Below are 20,869 nucleotides of genomic sequence, written 5' to 3'. Positions count from 1 at the left end.
GGTGGCATGGTTTTGGGTTACTCAGAACAATATATGGAGGCTATATATAGACATTTCAGAGAATATAGGTTGGGCATATAAGCATTAAACAATGTTGATTTCCGATGTTTTTACATTTTATTCTTTTAAATATGAAAACATTATACATTGAGGTGTTATTTAGAGGACAAATTACACAAGAATTACACATTCTGTGAGCAGTGCACAATAATGAAAAACATTTTTACATTTCAAACATCTTTCTTGTCAGCGTTCAACAAATGAGTAAATTTCTGTTGCAAACAAGTTACAAAGTGCTGTTATTGCATTTTTGCAAATTCCCACAAAAAAGGATCATGCTTACAGGATACTTCTTAATGTAGTAAAGATTAAATCAGAATTCGACTTCTAAATAGTAAGATGGAGATGTTGATCTATTAAGATAATTTAACACAGTGAGACAGGTTCAAAGACAGAATGGTCATCCATTTTAAAAAAAGATAATCAATATTCCTATTAAGATTTTTAAGTTGATTCTCTAAGAGTGTGTTGCTGACAGCCAGATCCTAACTGCTTTATTCACACAAATAGTGGGAATAGCGGCATGAGAAAAGTAAGCAAGAATCCCAAGTGTTTGTATTAATAGAAAACCAGCCCATTAAAAATAGTGCCACTGCAGCTGATTCACTAAACTTTCAACAATAACTCTATAACTTTCTGTTACCATATGTACTACACGTTTAATTTTACCTATATGCAGAGGGCCAGAAAAAGGCTTATGCACGAGCAAGTCCTCCACGTGGTGCATAGGCTTTTTGATGGCCCTCTATGGAAGGGTGATCACTAGAGGACACATTTGCAGACACTGACATTCATGGGTGTTTTGCCACTGACTTCTAGATTTTAAAGCATGTAGTTTTCATTGTGTTGGGTGGGAGGGGGAATCGTGAAAGATTGACTGGTTTAATATACGAAAGGTTGAAGCTGAATGTAAAACAGATAAGCTAATGTTACTGAAATCTAGAAATTAACTTTCTACAGAGGAGGCAATTTATCTTTTTCAACAGTTACAATTCTTTTGTAACCAAGAATCTTAAATTTGTTTGTAAGATCACAAAAACATGGAGAATAGGCATTTTTAGACAGATTTTTTTTTATAAAGTTTTACAACTATATGGCTTTATCTTCAAAGTCATTACTTCATGAGACCGGCAGAATTACCTGCAAGTAGATATTATTCATATGATAAGGACTGCAGGATTATGTCCATGCTTTTTCACTAAAAACTGATAACTATAGAATGTAGCTGAGTAAATAAATGTGTCTCTCTCACGTGAAGGATCTAATTTTTTATTATTAGAAACCGCTTAAAGGTGTAACATTTGTTGAGCTAAAAAAATTTGCATCTAGTATCCACCTTTCTTTGGGCAGGTGATTTGGATTTCAGTGCAATTGTGTCACATTACCAAAATACAACTTTATCCAGATTAGGTGACTACACCTCATTTTTTTATCTACCTGGGAACAATCCTGTGCACAGGTATATATGCTACATTTTGGTATCTGAGAACTTAAGGATACCTACCAACCCTATGGGGTTGCTGTTGTGTCTTACTGTATAGTATGTGTCCTCCAGTGAATCTGGGAATGGTGTTACAGTATTAAACCTTCAAATTAATTGATACTGTGATGTCACGCCCACAGAAAACAAGACAGTTGGGGCACCATTCATCCACTACCATGAGATACTTTTAGTGACAAACAAATTTGTTTTCAAACTAATTTTGAGTGGCTATTAAAAGCCCAAACAAACAAAGCACACTGCAGAAGTAAAAGTTCCGTGAGGTAAAAACATTAACAGTGAGATACAGCAAACTTTATCCAAGGAAAAGTATAGTTCTCAAACTTTCACTTTAAAATTATATCAAAATTAATGTTCATCTCAAGGAAAAGTCTGATTTTTTCAATATATTTTTCCTAAATCTTGTCTTTAACCACTTCTAAATATACATCTATAGATACACAACAATATTACTAAAACTTAAGAAGAGAATATGAGAGTGAAGTCAGTGTCTAGCTTTCTCTCTGTCCTTGAGGAGTTGAATGCCGATTTTTCTTGACTTTTACACATTGATTTCTGCCCTTTTTCTGAATCAGGCAGGTGGAGAAGGAATGGCTGTTTAAACTTTTTACAACAAAATATTTTAAAAATCCAGGCTCTGACCTTACAATGAACTCTACACCAGTAGACCTCTACACCTAGTGACTTCAATGGCGGCAGCTGTCCCCCGGCTTTGGAACGGATTGAGACTACTGATTTGTTCTGTGCATTTATGATTCATGAAATAACTGATCTGATTTTTAGTTTTAATTTATAAGAAATTTTGTACTATGCTTTACAAAAGGAGAGGTCTTCTTTCCAGCAATAATGTGTGTGTGCATACACATTTATACAGCTACATTTTTAATGGATTAGAACATATTTAAACCATGAAAGTCTTAATCTAGGTCTAAGTTTTCAAATAGTCTTCAACTTTTGAAAAGATGACTATGGATATTTTTTACATACCTGACTCTGCTTAAGAAAACATAGCTAGTTTCCTTTGTTCTAATTATGGTCCATATCCGTCCCACTCAGTTTTTTCACTGTGGAATGATAAAAAGAGTAGAAAGCCCACTCAAATGGCTATAAATCTGTTGATGGCTGGTGAGCTCAGACCATCAAGCATCTTCCCACCCCTTAATCTGGCTTTTGGGTGGGAAACTCCCAATGAAAACAACTCTACATAGTATTGTCTTCTTGCAAATTATAGGGTACAGTGTGCAAAAATGAACGTTGATCCTGTCACATTTAATTACCGTAGGTTCCTTCTTCATGCATGTAAACCTGAGAGGGACTTCGAGTGTTTTGGGACCAGGCGTGGGTTGAGAGGCTACGCCAGCAGCAGTCTAGACGGTATATTGTAAGGGAGGATAGGAACAGTCCCAGGAAATATCATGTAGAGTCTGGCCCTCTTTGTAAATACCCAATTTCTTTTTTACCTTCAGATGTACAGAGAAATCCATGGGTGAAGGTCCAAACTATCTGAGACCCGCTGTGGGCCGCCAAACCCTATTCTGAAGTAATGATGCTGTGCAGAAACCCTGTAATTTCACTCCATAGGTTTTTCCATCTAACTACAGCCCATTTGCAGTACTTTTTGCAAAAGGGGAAAATCTGACTGTATGTGCTTGTGTCCAAATATGGATTTTTTTTTTTAAAAAGGCTGTTATATCCTGCTGATAGTTAACAAGTATTCCAGGGCCTGGACCTACTGAAGTAAATGGCAAAACTTTCACTGACTTCAGTAGGGACAGGATTTCACTCCAGGACTATACTGAGTCATCTCAGTCTATTTTATTTAAAAAACTACTGTTTTAAAATATGTAATGTGTGTGGGGGGGGTACTGTGTTAATTGGCTGTAAATTTTATTTATGCTTACACTGACGTAAAACGTTTTAGTCTGCATGACAAGTATGAGTAAAGGTGGATATTTGTTAATATTGCTATGAATGTTTACAATGAAAGAGCTTCTCTAGGCAAATCTCTTGCTAGAACACTTAATAAAGTCTCACATGGTAAAACAAACAAACACTTGGGGTCAGATGTTCAAGGGTATTTAGGGGCCTATGGATGCAGCTAGGAGCTTAGTGGGATTTTCAAAAGCACCTAGGTGTTTAACTCCTATTAATGGCAAGTAAGGCACTTTTGAAAATCCCACTAGGCATCTAGCTGCATCTTGAGGTTCCTAAATACCCTTAAACATCTGCCTCGTAGTGTTTTAAAAAGCAAGGGGTAAACAACTTTATTTTCATAAGTTTAGTTACTCATATACAAATATCACATTTATACAGTGATAGAGTTTGTTTTTAAACATACGTTCAGCAACATTTTTCTGCAGTTTAATACACACAGTGGCCTAGATTTTTGGGGAGAAAGTCCCCTCCTTGTAAGAAAAGGAGACCAAGATCTAAATGTTTACTGGGAGGCTTAGAGACAGGGGACCTGTGGTGCTCATTTGCCTCTTTAGACAGGTTTCTTTCTCCCGGGGAGAAGATGCTTTGACCCAAAGTTTCCACAGACAACAAAATTCTACTTGTAGTATCATCATACTGTATAAGTAAAATGGTACTTGAATACGTTCAAATTTTAATTATGGCCATTCAAAAATAGGTATGGTCCTGAGTAACCACTGCATACTATAGTTAAAGCTGTGGAATGACTTCCTATTTCTGGGATCAGGTTTGTTAATGGAGACAGATGTGGCAGAAAGGGGTTATTGTACAAAGAAGTGGGCCTTCAATTTACAAACCAAGTTGTCAGGAAAAAAAGTATTTCTATTCAGCTTTTAATTCAGTATTTTTAATGTTTACTTTTAAATATTAAAATTATGCACAAGTTTGAGTCACTTAAGATGTTCAATTTAACATGATTTATATTTTCCACTTTCAAAGCTGGTTAATGTCATTTACTTTAAAATAAAGCAGTAGTCTTAGTTGGGGGTGAGTAAATTAATTTAATAAATAACCAGCAACATCACTCTCCACATAAAAATAAATTGTAGTAGTCTTCTTATAAACATCAGATGTGATTTCCATAATGGTCCATTGCCTCACTAGCCATTGAAATGTGGCAACTTAAATGTATACTTTGATTATATAGTGAACTACACTGAGTAGAGGATGCATACAAAAAATAAAGTGGAAACTTATCAGTTTCTTACAGGGCACCTGATCAAAATCTGTACAAAAGATAAGAATATTTTAAGATAATTACCCATTCTTTAACGTAATAATATACAGATGCCACCTTCCATAAATGTACCTATATGTTCACTTGCCAATAAAACAGTAAACAAACCAATATTTTAAACAATTCTTATAAATTATTTGGAGCTATTTTTTTTTACCGCCACTCTCCAACAATGTACAAAAATAATACTACAGGACTATCAATCAGTCTGACCTACCCCTCACTCCACAGAAGAGCAGAGGCTATAGAAATAGAGGTTCTTATAATCAGTCATCACTGTAGATGTCTCCAGCAAATGGTAGGTGCACATGACTGCCTGTGACATTGGGAAGTCGAGACAGATCAGGAAGGTTCTGGATGCGTGACCTGAGTTCTTTTCGCACCTGGGATACTCTGGCTAACTTGCGCTTGTATTCCTGTAATGCAAAAGTAGTTGCCATTAGATTATTTTTCAGTCACTGTTGCTTTCATGGTGGGATTTTCAAAATCTCATCCATAGTGTTTAACTGACATTTCCTTGATAAAGACTTCCTTAAGCAAGAGAGGTAATTAAATATGTTTTTATAGGTAAGAAGTTAGACAACCAGATATTTTCCAAGTAGAGTTTATCACCTGCTGGAACCAGTGTTTGATTCCCAGATAGCTCAGGAATCACAATACTGCTCAAGAGATTGATTTAGGTCACTGTACATTTTATTTTTGGGGCTTTTTCTTTGTCCTGTGACTAAATAAGAAGGATGCCAGTCTTAGATAATACAGTTGTAGAAATGTCTACATGTGACTAATAGCATGGGATTATTCTGGTATTATACATGGTATTAAAGCTATTTGTGACTGATTTTCTTCTCACTTGCCCCATAACTCTACTGACATCCAGAAAGTTACTTGTCATTTACACTAGCAAGAGAGCTGCAGCCGCTCAATTCCTCTCAATTAAAGCACTAGAAACGCCAAGCGGGATAGGCCAAATGTCAAAAATGGTTAGACTGAGGTACAGGGAAGTTGAATGATTTGTCCAACGTGCCACTGGGAATTAGAGCAGAGCAAGAAGTAGAACCTATCTTTCCTGCTCCCTGCTGTGCTCTAAACACTATACAGCTCTTACATGAAAACATTGGAAACTGCAGCTAATGACTGCTGCATATTCCTAGATTATCATTTTGATAACACTTTTTACAGCAGGTAGGTAAAATGTTTAGAATTCAGTGTTTTGAAGTATAACCAAATGTATACATTAAAAGCGTCTGTACTGCATATATATTAAGTACATATAATTGTCCAATTACACTAAAAATGACATCCGACATCTGTACAGATAGGCATAATTATTTATGAGACATTTCTCTAATCACTATATTACAAGGATTACTTTCAAAGTAATTTGTAATACTGTAAGTATTATTATATTAAGCACATATCCACAAGATAAAGAGTTGTTAATAACAATAAAGGCCAAATGGTACTCACCTTACCTACACAATTGTTTATTGATATGTATTTAGAACAGCACTCATCACTGAGGTATCTGAGTGCCTCAGAATGTCTTGAATAAAGTAATTAGATTTTGACTCTGTATCTGAATATAGGTTAACCATTTGTAATTCATACAATTATTTACTGATTTGTTAGATCTCTTCACATGAAGCAAGATGCTATATAAGGCATATATTTAACGCTTTAAAACAGCACACAGTAATATACCATTTCTAAAATATCTAGCAGGGTGGGAAACATTTGCAGATAAGCTTTAAAAGTGCCATGAGTCACTAGTGCAGAGACTGTAGTTGCAACTGCCAGCTAGGAGCAAAGTTTATATACACTATATACATGTCCACACAGGACACTGATCATGACATTTACAAGGTATGGAAAATAAATTTAAACACATCTCCTTATTTTGAATAGTACCTAAATAGGAGATGGACAAATAAAGACATTTGATCCAAAGACCATTACATTAGTCCAGTCACACGGACCTAGATTTTGGCTACTGACCAAATCCAAGATCTCCAGATTTTAGAGAATTTAAACCACTGGTAATAACATGACCTTGTTAATACACCAATATGGGTGGCAAGTAAACTGGTGTCAAAGAGAAATCCCAAGTTCCTAATTAGAAGTTAAACACATAGGTGCGAGGAGTTAACCTCAATATAATGAGGCACGGAGATGAAATACTGGCCCTCAGCCCCAACCAACAAATCTTTTGTTTTGTTTATATTAATTGACACAGAGTCACAGACCATCCAAAATGACGTATCAGGCAATGTGAGGTTCATGTAACCCAAGAGGGTCAGAAAACAAACATAGTTCTTAATGTCATCAAAGCAAAAGTGATCACTAGGAATTCAATCAGAGTCCCATGAGGTACTAAATGCAATACTAATAATACATGATCTACAGTTAGGAAACAGAGCTTCAAACATTTGCTGACTCTATACAGAACAAAGCTGTATTCACATTACTATGTTTCTATTATATGAATTATAAGAAAGCTCTATAGAATTGCATATCATTTGCTGAAAGGGAGGAAAAAAGATATTTGTCCAGATCACCTTTGTTGGGAAGAGGCTCTGGAGGTGGAAAATGTAATCCTGATTGGGTCCTTTGGATACTACAGCAATATAACGTACTATTTAATATTCTAGGTTACAGTAGTATCCATATTGGATTGACTCTATACACACACAGATACAAAGACATGGTCCTTTGGCATAAAGATCTTGAAATCTAAAAGTCTGATGATAATCTTATGCTTTCATCTCCATTTGTTTCTAGTCCAGTATGCATGAACACATGCTTGAGAACTCTTTGGTGATGTAGGTGGCAGAAATGTCCAATTAAAGGAAAGAATAAGGATTATGGTTCACAAAGGCAAATAATTTGGCAATATGTATAACATTTCATTGCATTAGGTTCACTAGTTTCAGAACACAAATGGCTAGAGGTCCAACACTAAGGTACCAGATTCTAAGGAGCTGACAGAAAGCTTGAAGCCAGTAGATTTGGCTTCAGTAATTATATAAAAATGATATAAAACAATGCAGGAGAGGTTCAATGGAATCCTATGCAAAAACCAAACTGTCCAAAGGAGCTAAAAATTGGCAAAAAGCCTAACACCACCTAGCCAATATTAATTTCCTTAAAGAGAACTAATGGACTTAGCATTGGATAAAGCCTAATTCCAAATTGCTCCCGAAAGCAGGAAAGAATTGCTTGACACAACACTAAAATTCCCTTCCACTTGTATACAAAGCATTCCCATATTAACATGCATCTCAGGAATATTGAACAAAAGCTTTTTCCATTATAAACCTCATGTAGGACTAGAATTTCAATTACACAGAACAGATTTTATGAAGCAATAAATATTGTGGAATCCAATTACCTAATTTTTCATGTACTTCCCTAACACAGTCAAGTAAAATTCTGTATTCGTCCAAATGTTCATAGTGATTTTGGGTGCCCAACTTGGGGTGGAGGCCAATTTTCAAAGCATAAATGCTCAGCAGTTTCTAGAAAAACAACCCCCATGAAGGTGTTTCCAGTTGGGGAATCAAAATTCAGATATTCAAAATCACTAATCACTTCTGAAAATCTTGGCCTCTGTACTCTGAATGTTTCTACACAACTGCAGTCATCTAAGCATCCCTGGAGTGCTGTAAGATTGATAATAAACATGCAAAATAAACTATTACTAAACATGTATACAATGATTTGCTATTTTATCATAGTACATATTACATAATGGTGCGTACATAACCCTGGAGTGCTAGCAGAGTGACATTCATAGATTCATAGATTCCAAGCCCAGAAAGAACCATTGTGATAATCTAGTCTGACCTCCTGTATAACACAGACCACAGAACTTCCCCAGAATTAACTCCTAGGGCATATTAAACCTGCAGAATAAACTACTACTACTACTACTATATATACGCAATCATTTGCTATTTTATCATAGAACCTAATGGTATGTACACTTACATATACAACGTTATATTTATATGTCAGGATATGCATTTATAGTGTTGTCTAATGGATAAAGCAAGACTAGGTGAGTCAGGACTTCTGGGCTTTATTCCTGACACTGTCACTGAGCTTAGAAACGCTGCACAAATCACATAACCCTGAGTGCCTCTGTTTACTCATACTTTAAAAAAATCCTTAACTTTTACCTAAAAGACACATTTAGGGAATATTTCATCTTATATACCACTAATTACACAGTCCAAGATAGATATCCATTAGTGATGTCAATATTGAAAGGGTTTGGATCCCTTCTTGGTTTCCAAGATTTTTATGAAGGCCAACAAGGGCTGGACACTGGCTGTATAGCCTTCCACCTTCAGAAAGGAAACAGAACATTTATTTATGGATTGCATCCCAACTGAAGCAGAACTCTTCACCCTCTCCTACTGCAAATTTATTAGAAAGGGGAGACTTCAGGGTTAGAGGAGTGAGATTACCCTAACCAGCCATCAGAAAGATGAATGTGCCTTAAATTTGACAAGAGTCAAGATCAGCCTGCTTTCCAGCGCTTAACATAAATAAATTCCTGAAGTACCCTAGAATTTACGGCATTAAACTGAGTTTTGGTATTTTTAGAAAGTTGTATACAAACAACTACAGACAAAAAAAGTACAGTGGAACCTCAGAGTTACAAACAACACCGTTACAAACAGACCAGTGAACCACACACCTCATTTGGAACTGGAAGTTCTCAATCAGACAGCAGCAGAGACATCATCATCATCAACAACAACAACAAAAGCAAATACAGTACAGTGCTGTGTTAAATGTAAACTACTAATAAAAAGGGAAAACAGCATTCTTCTTCTGCATAGTAAAGTTTCAAAGCTGTATTAAGTCAATGTTCAGTTGCAAACTTTTGAAAGAACAACCATAACATTTTATTTAGTTACAAACATTTCACAGTTACAAACAACCTCTCTGAGGTTCTCTGCTGGTAGTGTATTGCTGATGATGATGACTTTGAGGTTCTACTGTATGTTAAAAGAATCTTATTAAGCTTGAAAAGTCCAGAACTAAAAAGTTAGGAAATGCCAGGAAAAACATTGAGAGAGACAGGGATCCAGTGGAAAAATATATGTGATCATGTAATTAATGACTATACAATAATGCACATGAACAAATATGGGGGCAAATTAAGGTTGCATAGGCAACCTTAATTCTGACATTTCCTAACTTTTGAGTGCTTGACTTTGCAACCTTAATTATGTTCTTTTAAAGTAGGTTTTATGTGTGCAATTTCCTAGGTTTTCTAAAAAGCAAAATGAAAGAAAAAATAAAACATAACAAACCAACCCCAAAATACCATCCTCTGGCATCATATTTACATCCACATGGACTATAAGCAGGCTTGAAGGAAACTTTAGATCCAGTACACAGACCTCTGCCACTGGAGCTAAAGAGTAACTGACAGCAATAGTAGGTTGCCATCCACTGTGTGGAGCAGCACTAGAGGGAGATGACACACTTTACCAGTAGGTTTCACAGATATTTGCTGACAGCAGAGGAATAGTGAGACTCGGGGGTTCCATTCCAGGCTTTGGAGAGGACTGTGCCCTAATGGGAACAGACTCTTCTGCCCATTTCCTCCAAATGTAGCCCCTTCTGCCCCATCCCCTCCAATCCATCCTTGTCTCAGTCCTGTCTCTTTCATACCCTTTGCTCCTGGTCCCAGACCCATTTTCTTTACCTAACCAGCCCAATTTTCCATACCGCATGCTTACGTATCCCAAACCCAGTCGTCTTACCCAGCAAGTCCTGGTTTCATCCCTCCAAACCCCCCCATTGTCCCAGCCCATGTCCACCCAACTCCCAGTACCAGTCTCCTTGTCCCATCATTTCCACTTTCCCCTACCGCTAGCTCCTTGTCCTCAGTCTCTTTGTCCAACCAGCCCCAGTTCCTCACTTCCCATCTCCTCATTCAATTTTTCCTTTTCTCTTACCTTGGCCTCCAGTCATTCCCTTCTCCACTGGCTCCCAGTTCCAACCTCACTCCCAGGCTCCTTGTCCAATTTCAGTGGATCCCTCCCTCAGCTCTTTGTCCCACTCTTTGCCCGACTAGACCCAGTTCTCCTTCCAGATAACAGTTCCTTCTCAGATCAGTCTCCCCTGCCCACTGGCACAGTCATGTGACCAGTGGCACTAGAATAGGTCATAAGTAATCTCCTGGTTGTGACTGAGTTTCTCTCTTTTCCTATAGTACTGTTATCTGTATTTTGAAGAGGTTATGCTAGTTAAGAATTTGGCCATAAATATAATCCCATACCCCAGAATGACAAGTTCCCAACAGATGTTTTTAATTTCACTAAATATTCAAGCCTTGATCCCCTGTCAAAACCATTGGGAAGTTCTGAAACATCATAGTTAACACCGGATTAGTCATGGAAGAACAGTACTGAGTAAATGGACTGGAACAGAGTATTAACGCCAATGCATTGTACAGTAAGAAACAGGTACAACAACCACTAAAGGTCAGCAAACTTTGGAACTAAGAGCAATGAAAAGGAAATTACCTGCAGCATAGAAACAGCTTCCCAAATCTGTGACCTACTGACAATGGAGCCATTCAAAGAAAATGAATTTCTGAAAGCTAAAGTGGGCCAGCTTGAAAATAGATTTGATATTCAAAATGATGAATTTGTTCTTCTCCTTTAGAAAAGCAGGTTTTCACAAACTTGTTTTAGAACAATTGTGTGAAATACAGGCACAAATATTTACTGTATCTATTAGTATCAGAGGGGTAGCCGTGTTAGTCTGGATCTGTAAAAGCAGCAAAAAGTCCTGTGGCACCTTATAAACTAACAGACGTATTGGAGCATGAGCTTTCATGGGTGCATCCACCCATGAAAGCTCATACTCCAATACGTCTGTTAGTCTATAAGGTGCCACAGGACTCTTTGCTGTATCTATTAGCTGAACTTTAAAATCACACCTGTTGGACATATATACTTCATTTCAAAAGGCGTGTCCTGCAGGTTCTCATGAAGCACTGAATTCTACCCTGAGATCCATGCACATAACTCTGACTTAAGCAAAGTTATGCTTGTGTGTCCAAGTGCAAAAATTAGCTCCAGGACTTAAAATGAGCATTTAGCAGAGACAACTGTAGCATATTTGAAAGTAAGAAATTATATATTGCTCAAACGACATTCACTATTGTGAAGAAAAGAAAAAAAAAGAACTGAAGAAGCAATTAAGGTCACTAGTCAGGGAATTTATCCCTTAGTACCCAAGAAGCCTAATTTATGAAGTAACAATTTTATTTTCTCCCATTTAAATTAACCTGTGGACAACAGAGGAAGAGGTGAAGAAAGGAGGTGGACTGTCTGATTCAACAATATCCTTTTGACTCAAGAGTGGGATATTTTAGGTTGAAATAAATGTAACTGATTAAACTACCTCCTAAAGGGGGATGAATTTGTCCTTAGCTCTCCGCTATGGATATGCACAATCCTGTTTGCCTACAGGTAGCCATGCTGATGTCAATGCAGAGCTGGTTTTATCAGTTTTGGGCAGCCCTCTCAAAACAAAGTTTTGCTCCCTCCCACTCCCCTTTCTCTAAATCATAAACAATTCCTATCCACCATGAACTACTGTGGACAATGACAGCCAGAGGATTCTGGGAAGATTCACTGAGAGAGTCTGTTAGGGCTTCCTCCAATTAAACCAATTCATTGTATGTACAAAAGGCTGTATGTTCAAAAGGGAAATCTTTGTGTCAACACTAACCCCTTACTCCAGGTAAAACAGAGCCAGCTGTTTGTGCTGATGTCTATGCAAAATTAGCAATATATCAAAAAAAGTTTCAAGAAAAAAAATCTCAAAATAGACCGGGGCCTGGGATTCACCAGATCCCCAGCTACTAAAGGATTGTGTGTATGCATTCTAGTAAATGTTACCACTTACAGTACTCCAGAAGACTGGAAAAGGGAAAATATAGTGCCAATCTATCAAAAGGTAAATAAGGACAACCCAGGCAATTACAGACCAGTCAGCTTAACTTCTGTACCCAGAAAGACAATGGAGCAAAATAATTAAGCAATCAATTTGCAAACATCTAGAAAAGAATAAGGTGATAAGTAACAGTCAGCATGGATTTGTCAAGAACAAATCGTGTCAAACCAACCTGATAGCCTTCTCTGACAGGGTACCAAACCTTGTGGACAGGAGGGAAGTGGTAGACGTGGTATATCTTGACTTTAGTAAAGCTTTTGAAACTGTCTCGCATGACCTTCTCATAAACAAACTAGGGAAATGCAACCTAGATGGAGCTACTATAAGGTGCATGCAAAACTGGTTGGAAAACCGTTTCCAGAGAACAGTTATCAGTGGTTCACAGTCATGCTGGAAGGATATAATAAGCGGGGTCCTGCAGGGATCAGTTCTGGGTCCAGTTCTATTCAATATCTTCATCAATGATTTAGATAATAGCATAGCGAGTACACTTATAAAGTTTGTGGACAATACCAAGCTGGGAGGGGTTGCAAGTACTTTGGAGGACAGTATTAAAATTCAAAATGATCTGGAAAAACTGGAGAAATGGTCTGAAGTAAATAGGGTGAAATTCAATAAGAAAAAATCCAAAGTACTCCATTTAAGAAGGAACAATCAGTTGCACACATACAAAATGGGAAATGACTGCCTAGGAAGGAGTACTGCAGAAAGGGATCTGGGGGGTCACAGTGGACCACAAGCTAAATAAGAGTCAACAGTGTAATGCTGTTGCAAAAAAAGTGAACATCATTCTGTGATGTATTAGCAGGAGTGCTGTAAGCAAGACACAAGAAGTAATTCTTCCGCTCTACTGTATGCTGATTAGGCCTCAACTGGAGTATTGTGTCCAGTTCTGGGCACCACATTTCAGGAAGGATGTGGACAAACTGGAGAGTCCAGAGAAGGGCAACAAAAATGATTAAAGGTCAAGAAAACATGACCTATGAGGGAAGATTAAGCAAACGAGAAGACTGAGCGGGTGGACATGATAACAGTTTTCAAGTATATAAAATGTTGTTACAAGGAGGGAGGAAAATTGTTTTTCTTAACCTCTGAAGATAGGACAAGAAGCAATGGGCTTAAATTGCAGCAAGGGAGATTTAGGTTGGACATTGGGAAAAAAATCCTAACCGTCAGGGTGGTTAAGCATTGGAATAAATTGCCAAGGGAGGTTGTGGAATCCCCATCATTGGAGATTTTTAAGAGCAGGTTAGACAAACACCTGTCAGGAATGGTCTAGATAATACTTAGTCCTGCCATGAGTGCAGGGGACTCGACTAAAGTCTCGAGGTCTCTTCCAGTCCTATGATTACACACATTACCTAACAATAATGACCTTATTGATGAGTAGGTTGATATATATCCATTTTATGTGAGGGGATAGCAAGGCAGAAGAGTTCATTACACCCGGGTTTTCAACGATGATGGGCATCCATAATCCCGTTTACTTCAGTGGTAGATATGGGTGCTGAGCATCTCTAAAAATCAGGATACAAATAGGTCCTACCAAATGCACAGCCATGAAAAACGCATCCGGACCGTGAAATCTGGTCTCCCCCTGTGAAATCTGGTCTTTTGGGTTCTTATACCCTATAGCATACAGATTTCATGGGGGAGACCAGTGTTTCTCAAATTGGGAGTGCTGACCCAAAAGGGAGTTGCAGGGGGGTTGCAAGGTTATTTTAGAGGGGTTGCGGTATTGCCACCCTTACTTCTCTGCTGCCTTCAGAGCTGGGCGGCTGGAGGGTGGCTGCTGTTGGCTGGGTGCTTAGCTATGAAGGCAGCACCTGTGCAGAAGTAAGAGTGGCAATACCATACCATGCCACCCTTACTTCTGCGCTGCTGCCTTCAGAGCTGGGCGGCCAGAACAATCAGTCAGAATTGCTGACTGAGGGCCCAGCTCTGCAGGCAGCAGCTCTGCCTTCAGAGCTGGGCTCCCAGCCAGCAGCCACTGCTCTCCAGCTGCCCAGCTCTGAAGGCAGCACACAAGGGTAGCAGTACCTCAACCCCCCACCCTACAATAACATTGCAAACCCCCTCCTCACACAACTCCTTTTTAGGTCAGGACACCTACAATTACAACACCATGACATTTCTGATTTAAATAGTTGAAATCATGAAATTTATTATTTTTAAAATCCTGTGACCATGAAATTGACCAAAATGGACTGTGAATTTGGTAGGGTCCAAGCTATAAATGATTTAACTAATTAATCTATTTCTGTGTGCAAAGCAAATAGGGTTTGACCTACGTTAAATCTGATTATTGCTATCCTATTTCCCCTTTCAGGAGCACAAATAAGTGCCCTTAGGGACTCTGATGTAACTGATTCTTCAGCTTTTTAAAACTTAAATTAGAGTTTGGCTCGGGGCACTGTCCAAAGCTATATTCTGATTAGCTAGATGAACCATTTTGATGACATCTCACACATGCATTGAGGGACAAATCCAGTTGTCTAAGGAGAGGAAAGGGAGCCTTTCATCAGGCCACACAGCCGCTGCAGAGCTCTTCCAAAGAGGCTGCCCTAGCCCACTGACTGAAGTAGGCTCTGTGCTGGGAGTATGAGAGAAAGGTGGGAAGGAAGGGAGGTACTACACAACAGCGACAGATCCTCTAGCTCAACCAGACCTTGAGTCTGCTCCCTCCTCTCCCCCCTCCCCGCCATACATATGCTACTAAGAAGGAGCTATGCTCCATGCATGGGATACATGTCTCTCATATGGACCTCTGCAGTCACTGCACCAGTTTCACAGCTATCAAGGCAGAGGCAGGATTTGTGCCTAACTCCCAGCTGTGCATTGTTCCCCTCCTTGAAAAATAAAAACACTATCCTTAATGTTAAAATCAAATATAAGAGAGCTGTAGATGGTGAGGGTAAAGACAGGCAGCTAGAGGGAATAGGGAGGGCAGGGCACGGGAGACTCACATCACAATTTTACTCTCCTTGCCTTGGCCTGAAGTGTCAAGCTGACCTTACAGAAGCAGTTTGCACATATCCGGCCACTTTAAACTCACTTCCTGTTGGAACCATTAAACTGGGAGCTGTTCAATAGACTGAATTTTGTTTTTACAGTATAAGATGGGTTAAAAGTGGCTGCTGAACCATAACCTACTGATGGAAGGGCAGCTGAACCTTTAGGGATATAAAGGAGGAGGAAGAGTAGAGGGAACTTTAAAAAGAGTCAGGAAGGTAGAAAAAAATGAAAATATATTCAAAATAGCAGCAAAAGTGTGTTTATAACTTTTTCCCCCAACTATTTTCTCTTATTCTTGTATTATTAACTATTTTCCCCAAAACACACCTGAACTAGGCAATAATGGCCTGCTCAGGCACATCCTATTGTGGCTTCCTGCTATATTAAAGAGGGTACAGTGATCATTTTAAAAACAGTGCTATTTTTCATTATTGGAATGTTTAACTCTTTCATCAACAAAAATGTTGTTGGTCAAAGTTTGGTGCAAGAGAGCAGAGGACGGTCACTAGAGCGCACAACAGATACACAAACACACTGGTTATAAATATGACAAATTCACTGCAGCTGTAAGCGGGTGCAGTTCCAATGAATTAAAAAATTACCAGCAGTGAATATAGCCCAACACCTGTAGAACTGTCTACATGACATGAAGGATATCTTTGGAAATGTGAGTAGTTCAATATACAATGGCTCTGCTGCTATGGAGTTCTAATTTAATGTTTCTGTGTCAATAATAGATGACCAGCTACTTTTGGCTTGTTAACAGGTCTTTACAATAACTTTGACCTTCCCAGTTTATTAGAGGCTTTGGAATCACCTGTGGTTGAACGTGGTTGTTTCTTTGTAGGTTTTGATTTACACTCATCCTTAGGGATGATCTGGCCTTTGAAGAACAGGCTATTATGGCAATACAACAAATTAGATATTGTACAGTGTTTTTATAGTTATGATTCTTCATAGTTGTTCATAAAAGTATACTTCAATAGACATTTCAAAGACCAAAAAATAGGCCCACGGTAAGGGAAAATTATTTAGTCCTTCTGAAAGCCATGTATCTCACTGTTAAAAAAAGTGACTATGCAGTAGAGGGAAACAAAAAAAAATGTATGTTTGTGAAATGTAGTATTGCAAAAATGTTCTTGATAAGCAGATCTCATAGATTCTTAAAATAAATAAGTGATTGTTCTGAAACATCATCCAGAAACAAAAAACCTGGTCTCTGTCATTCTATCAGTTCCTTACCTAAGTTTCCTTATATAGGTGTTTTGTTCTTATGATATACTGAAAAATAAAATTACAGAAGACTCTGGATGGTTAAATGGATTGATAATCCATTACCAATTCCCTTCTCTGCCATGTGCTTCCTGTGTGACCTTGTGCAACTCACTTAGGGTACATCCTCACTGAAGAGTTAGCCCAGGCTCTTACTCAGATGGTATCCCTAACTCCCCACCCATCCTCACACAAAATTCCTCACCCACATTAACTGGTGCTTTAAACCCAAGCTAACTGGGAAGGCTGGGTGGGGGTTAGAGCTTGAGTTCCGCTTTCACTTAGGCTCATAACCCACCCACTATGCTGTGAGGATTCAGACTAAATCACTGGAGTGCTGACAGTTTTCCAATGCCTTCCTACAGCTCCCACAACTACCCAGAAAGACAGACAAGTTCTCCCACACTTCACTTGGAAAGAATCATAGAGCAGATCATCTTACCACAGCTCTAAAGAACCATGGAATATGCCCCCAGAAGTCTTAGCAACATACACAGGGGTGCATAGTATTTGTGAGGACACAGCAACTTGGGCAGGGCTTTACAGTGTGGTTGCTCGCATCCAGATTAGGCCAGCCTAGATGTTGATGACCCAGGCTAACTCTCCAGTGAAGACGTATCCTTAATCTCGCTGAGCCTCAGTTCCCTCTCTGAAAAATGGGGATAGCACTCCCCTACTTCACAGGGATGTTGTGAGGATACATTAAAAAGACTGTAGGGCACTCAGATACCATGGTGATGGGGACCATATAAATACCCAAAATGGATAATAAAGAGCCATATCCATCTAAATGTTTCATATTCAATCCATGATACCAGTAGCTGAAAGTTATTACCAAACAATAGCTTTAAGGTGGCCTCTATTTAAATTAAGTTGATCTCTGACCAGTTTCACTACTTGGAAGTCTCAGGGGAGAAACCAGCAACTGAATAGGCATGGGGACTCAGTTATTTGCTGCTACTTAGAGGTGAGCTCACCAGATTAGACGCACATTTGTGGGGCAACCTAGGAAATTTTGGATTTGTCTTCTTTTCCTGTTCTGTGGTGAGGTAAGGTTGGTCAATCTACAGGCTCTCACTACCACATCTTTCGTGCACATGAAAAGAATTTAAAATTGAAAAAGAAAAAAATAATTTTGTCTTCCCCTGGTGTGTCTGTGGTGCAGAAAGCCTCTTCGTCCATCTCTGTCAAAAGCAGCAAGGCAGAACCCTGTACTTGGTTTTCAAGAAAGTGCTAGCAGGGAGGCCTGGCTTCTACACCAGCAGATGCTTCAAAAGGACACATCCAGGCTCAAGGGTATGGCAAGAAATCCGCAACATACAGGACATACTAGGTGGGGGGAAGTATCTGCTGCTGTTCAAGGGAACAATAAAATATGCTCAGTGCTGTATCCTTCTGAGCCTACCTGAGGTAATGTACCCTGTGCCAGGGCTCTAATATTATATATGTGACTTGCCACTTTCCTTTCACCCCTCTGTGCAACTGCATCAGGGAAAGGTAAGATTTCACCTGCAATAGGGAGCATAAATATATCATGAAGCATTTGACACAAAATTAAGTAATTTTACTATGATTTTTATAAAAATCTACCTCAAGTATAACGTGTAGTTTTATTCTTTAAAAGTGCTGTAAAAATGACCTCATAGGGTCTTCTCAACATTTCCCATTTCACAAGTGCTCAGTTTACACGTTCAAAGATTACTTTTCTAACTGGTAGCCCCACAAACTCAAACTGGGATTTGAAAGTCAAGCCAGGTTCTTTCCTCCTCACACACAATCCTCAGTTGTAAATGTCTGGCAGGCCAAATTAGGCCCTCAATGACACCTGTGCTACCCCAGGGCTACAAAACTGTACAACTTTAGTATACTGTGAGCTTCCTTTTACTGGCAATATTTTAAGGATAACTTACATCCAATGAGTATTCAAATTCTTCCTCAGAAAAGTCCATGTCAGCTGTTGTAATTATTTTTCAGTGATGACTTGCTTTTTACCAAGAAGGTCTAATTGAGCTTCAGTGGCTTTCTCTTACTCAGATTTAGACAGTGCTTCAAGCCCACGTAACCAACCTTTTGATCTAACCATTAAACCATTTAACAGTTAGCAATTTTTTAAACAACTCTGTTAGATTTAAATGCTATTTTTTACATTAATTTAAATGGTAAATTATCAGATTTTCTGTCCTGCCTTTGCGCTCCAGCATTTTATAATTGAAAATAATCCAATTTGAACTAAGTAAAAGATTTTGCTAATCTCAGCATAGTTCCTAATCGACATTTGTTTATATTAATGACAGATGTTTTAATTTTTATATATCGGTACTTTTTGGCTAGTAGTGCCTGCAACACAAATTTAAAATACAATATCATGATTATCCTAATGTCAAAAGGACAAATAAATTTGGACAATTTAGCTTTTAAATAACAGGGAATTTTTAATTTGATTCAAGGATAAGACTTGTTCCGTTCTATAATGTTCTATGTAACTGAAGTTCAAATAATCAAAGTTGTTCTGTAACTCAGTGTGAACGATTTCTCAGGAGTTGGAGAGAGAGCTACATCTCTGCTGGTGAATGGGGACATGTAGGTTAAAAACTCCAACAGCCACTGAATGTGTTCAGTTACTCTGGATCCTACTCACTGACTGGAAAGAGAACCGAAATCAGTGTCAGCTATTTTGGCAGCAGGTTTTTTTCAGCATGACTTGAAAGGGTTCTGACTAGAATATGTGCCAAACCACCATCACCCTCTTTCCCCTCCCTCCAGCCCCATGAGGCAGACTCTGTCCACAAATGGAATAGCTGAGATGCTTCCTGTCATCAGAGGTGCATGGTAGAGCTTTGTGGTGCAATTTACTCCACACCTGCCTATATTCTGGATATATTCTGCTTCCAACACATTCACATACCTTCTGTGAGTGTCATTAGGAGTGATGCATATGCATCAAGAGAACATTTTCTAGCCCTCTGGCTGGAACACACTTTCCTGGAGTTTTTGGAGGACATTCAAAAGTAGCCAAGTACAGAAGCATTCTTCCAGGACCAGCACTGTCTGAACAATGAAGATCCCACTGGATTCACAGTTCAGTTAGAGAGCTGTGACTACTAGCATAAGGTGGCAGTGGATACAGAGGAAGATCTCTTCTGCTCCTCACACAACACGTTCACTTCTCCTTCCTCTCACTATAAGGTACAAGACACGGATCAGCCCAGGGAAGCACCAACCCTGCTTGCAGCACACCAGCATACTATGTTGCTTTCTTTGGGACATGTTGAGAAAAGATGGCTAAAGAACTGACTGCAAAAGTTAATTGTTCTGTTTCTCTCTCCTACTGTGCTATGGTTTTCTCTCCTCTACAGGCAGCTTTGTGCAAGTTGAGCACATGCCAAAACTGTTAGTCTCACATCAAGTGCCTTATGCACTACAATAAGTCAGAAAGCCATAAGGATCCTGAAGACTGCACCACATGTTAAGGTGGACACTCACACCTACACCATATAGGGTTAAGGCAGAATGCCGTATCTTGCCAGCCCATATAAGTTACTTACAGGAAGTTAGCAAGAATGACAATGAGGAGAGGTTATAGGGATGGATTATCTGGACAGCCCAAAAGCAGATAGGACACAGACAGAAGCAAGAAGTTGGGGGTGACACTGCTACATTCGAACAATACATAGGGAGAAAGGAGGGCACAGGCTAGGTGGCTCCAGAGAAGTACTCTGTTAGAGGCCCAGATTCACATAAGGCAGACAAAACTGGAGTTCCATTGAGGAAAACCCCACCCACATTGGCAGAATACTCAGGAATGGCTAAGGTTTATCAGAGAC

At 38.8% G+C, this 20,869-nt stretch overlaps 1 protein-coding gene across 1 annotated transcript in view; it reads right to left on the bottom strand.

Annotated features, from left to right (window-relative positions):
• Nucleotides 1–98: 98 nt before the first annotated feature.
• Nucleotides 99–20,869, bottom strand: part of RPRD1A (regulation of nuclear pre-mRNA domain containing 1A) — a 67,250-nt gene continuing 46,479 nt past the window's right edge. The window contains exon 7 of the mRNA XM_039523464.1: nt 99–5,188. Coding sequence (XP_039379398.1) covers nt 5,039–5,188 — 150 coding nt within the window. The 3' untranslated portion in view covers nt 99–5,038. The remainder of the gene's footprint in view (nt 5,189–20,869) is intronic.

This window comes from Mauremys reevesii, linkage group 2 (assembly GCF_016161935.1).
Source record: "Mauremys reevesii isolate NIE-2019 linkage group 2, ASM1616193v1, whole genome shotgun sequence".
NCBI classification, from domain to species: domain Eukaryota; kingdom Metazoa; phylum Chordata; order Testudines; family Geoemydidae; genus Mauremys; species Mauremys reevesii.
Note: the sequence above shows the minus strand (reverse complement) of the source record. Positions and strands in the feature narration are given on the sequence as shown.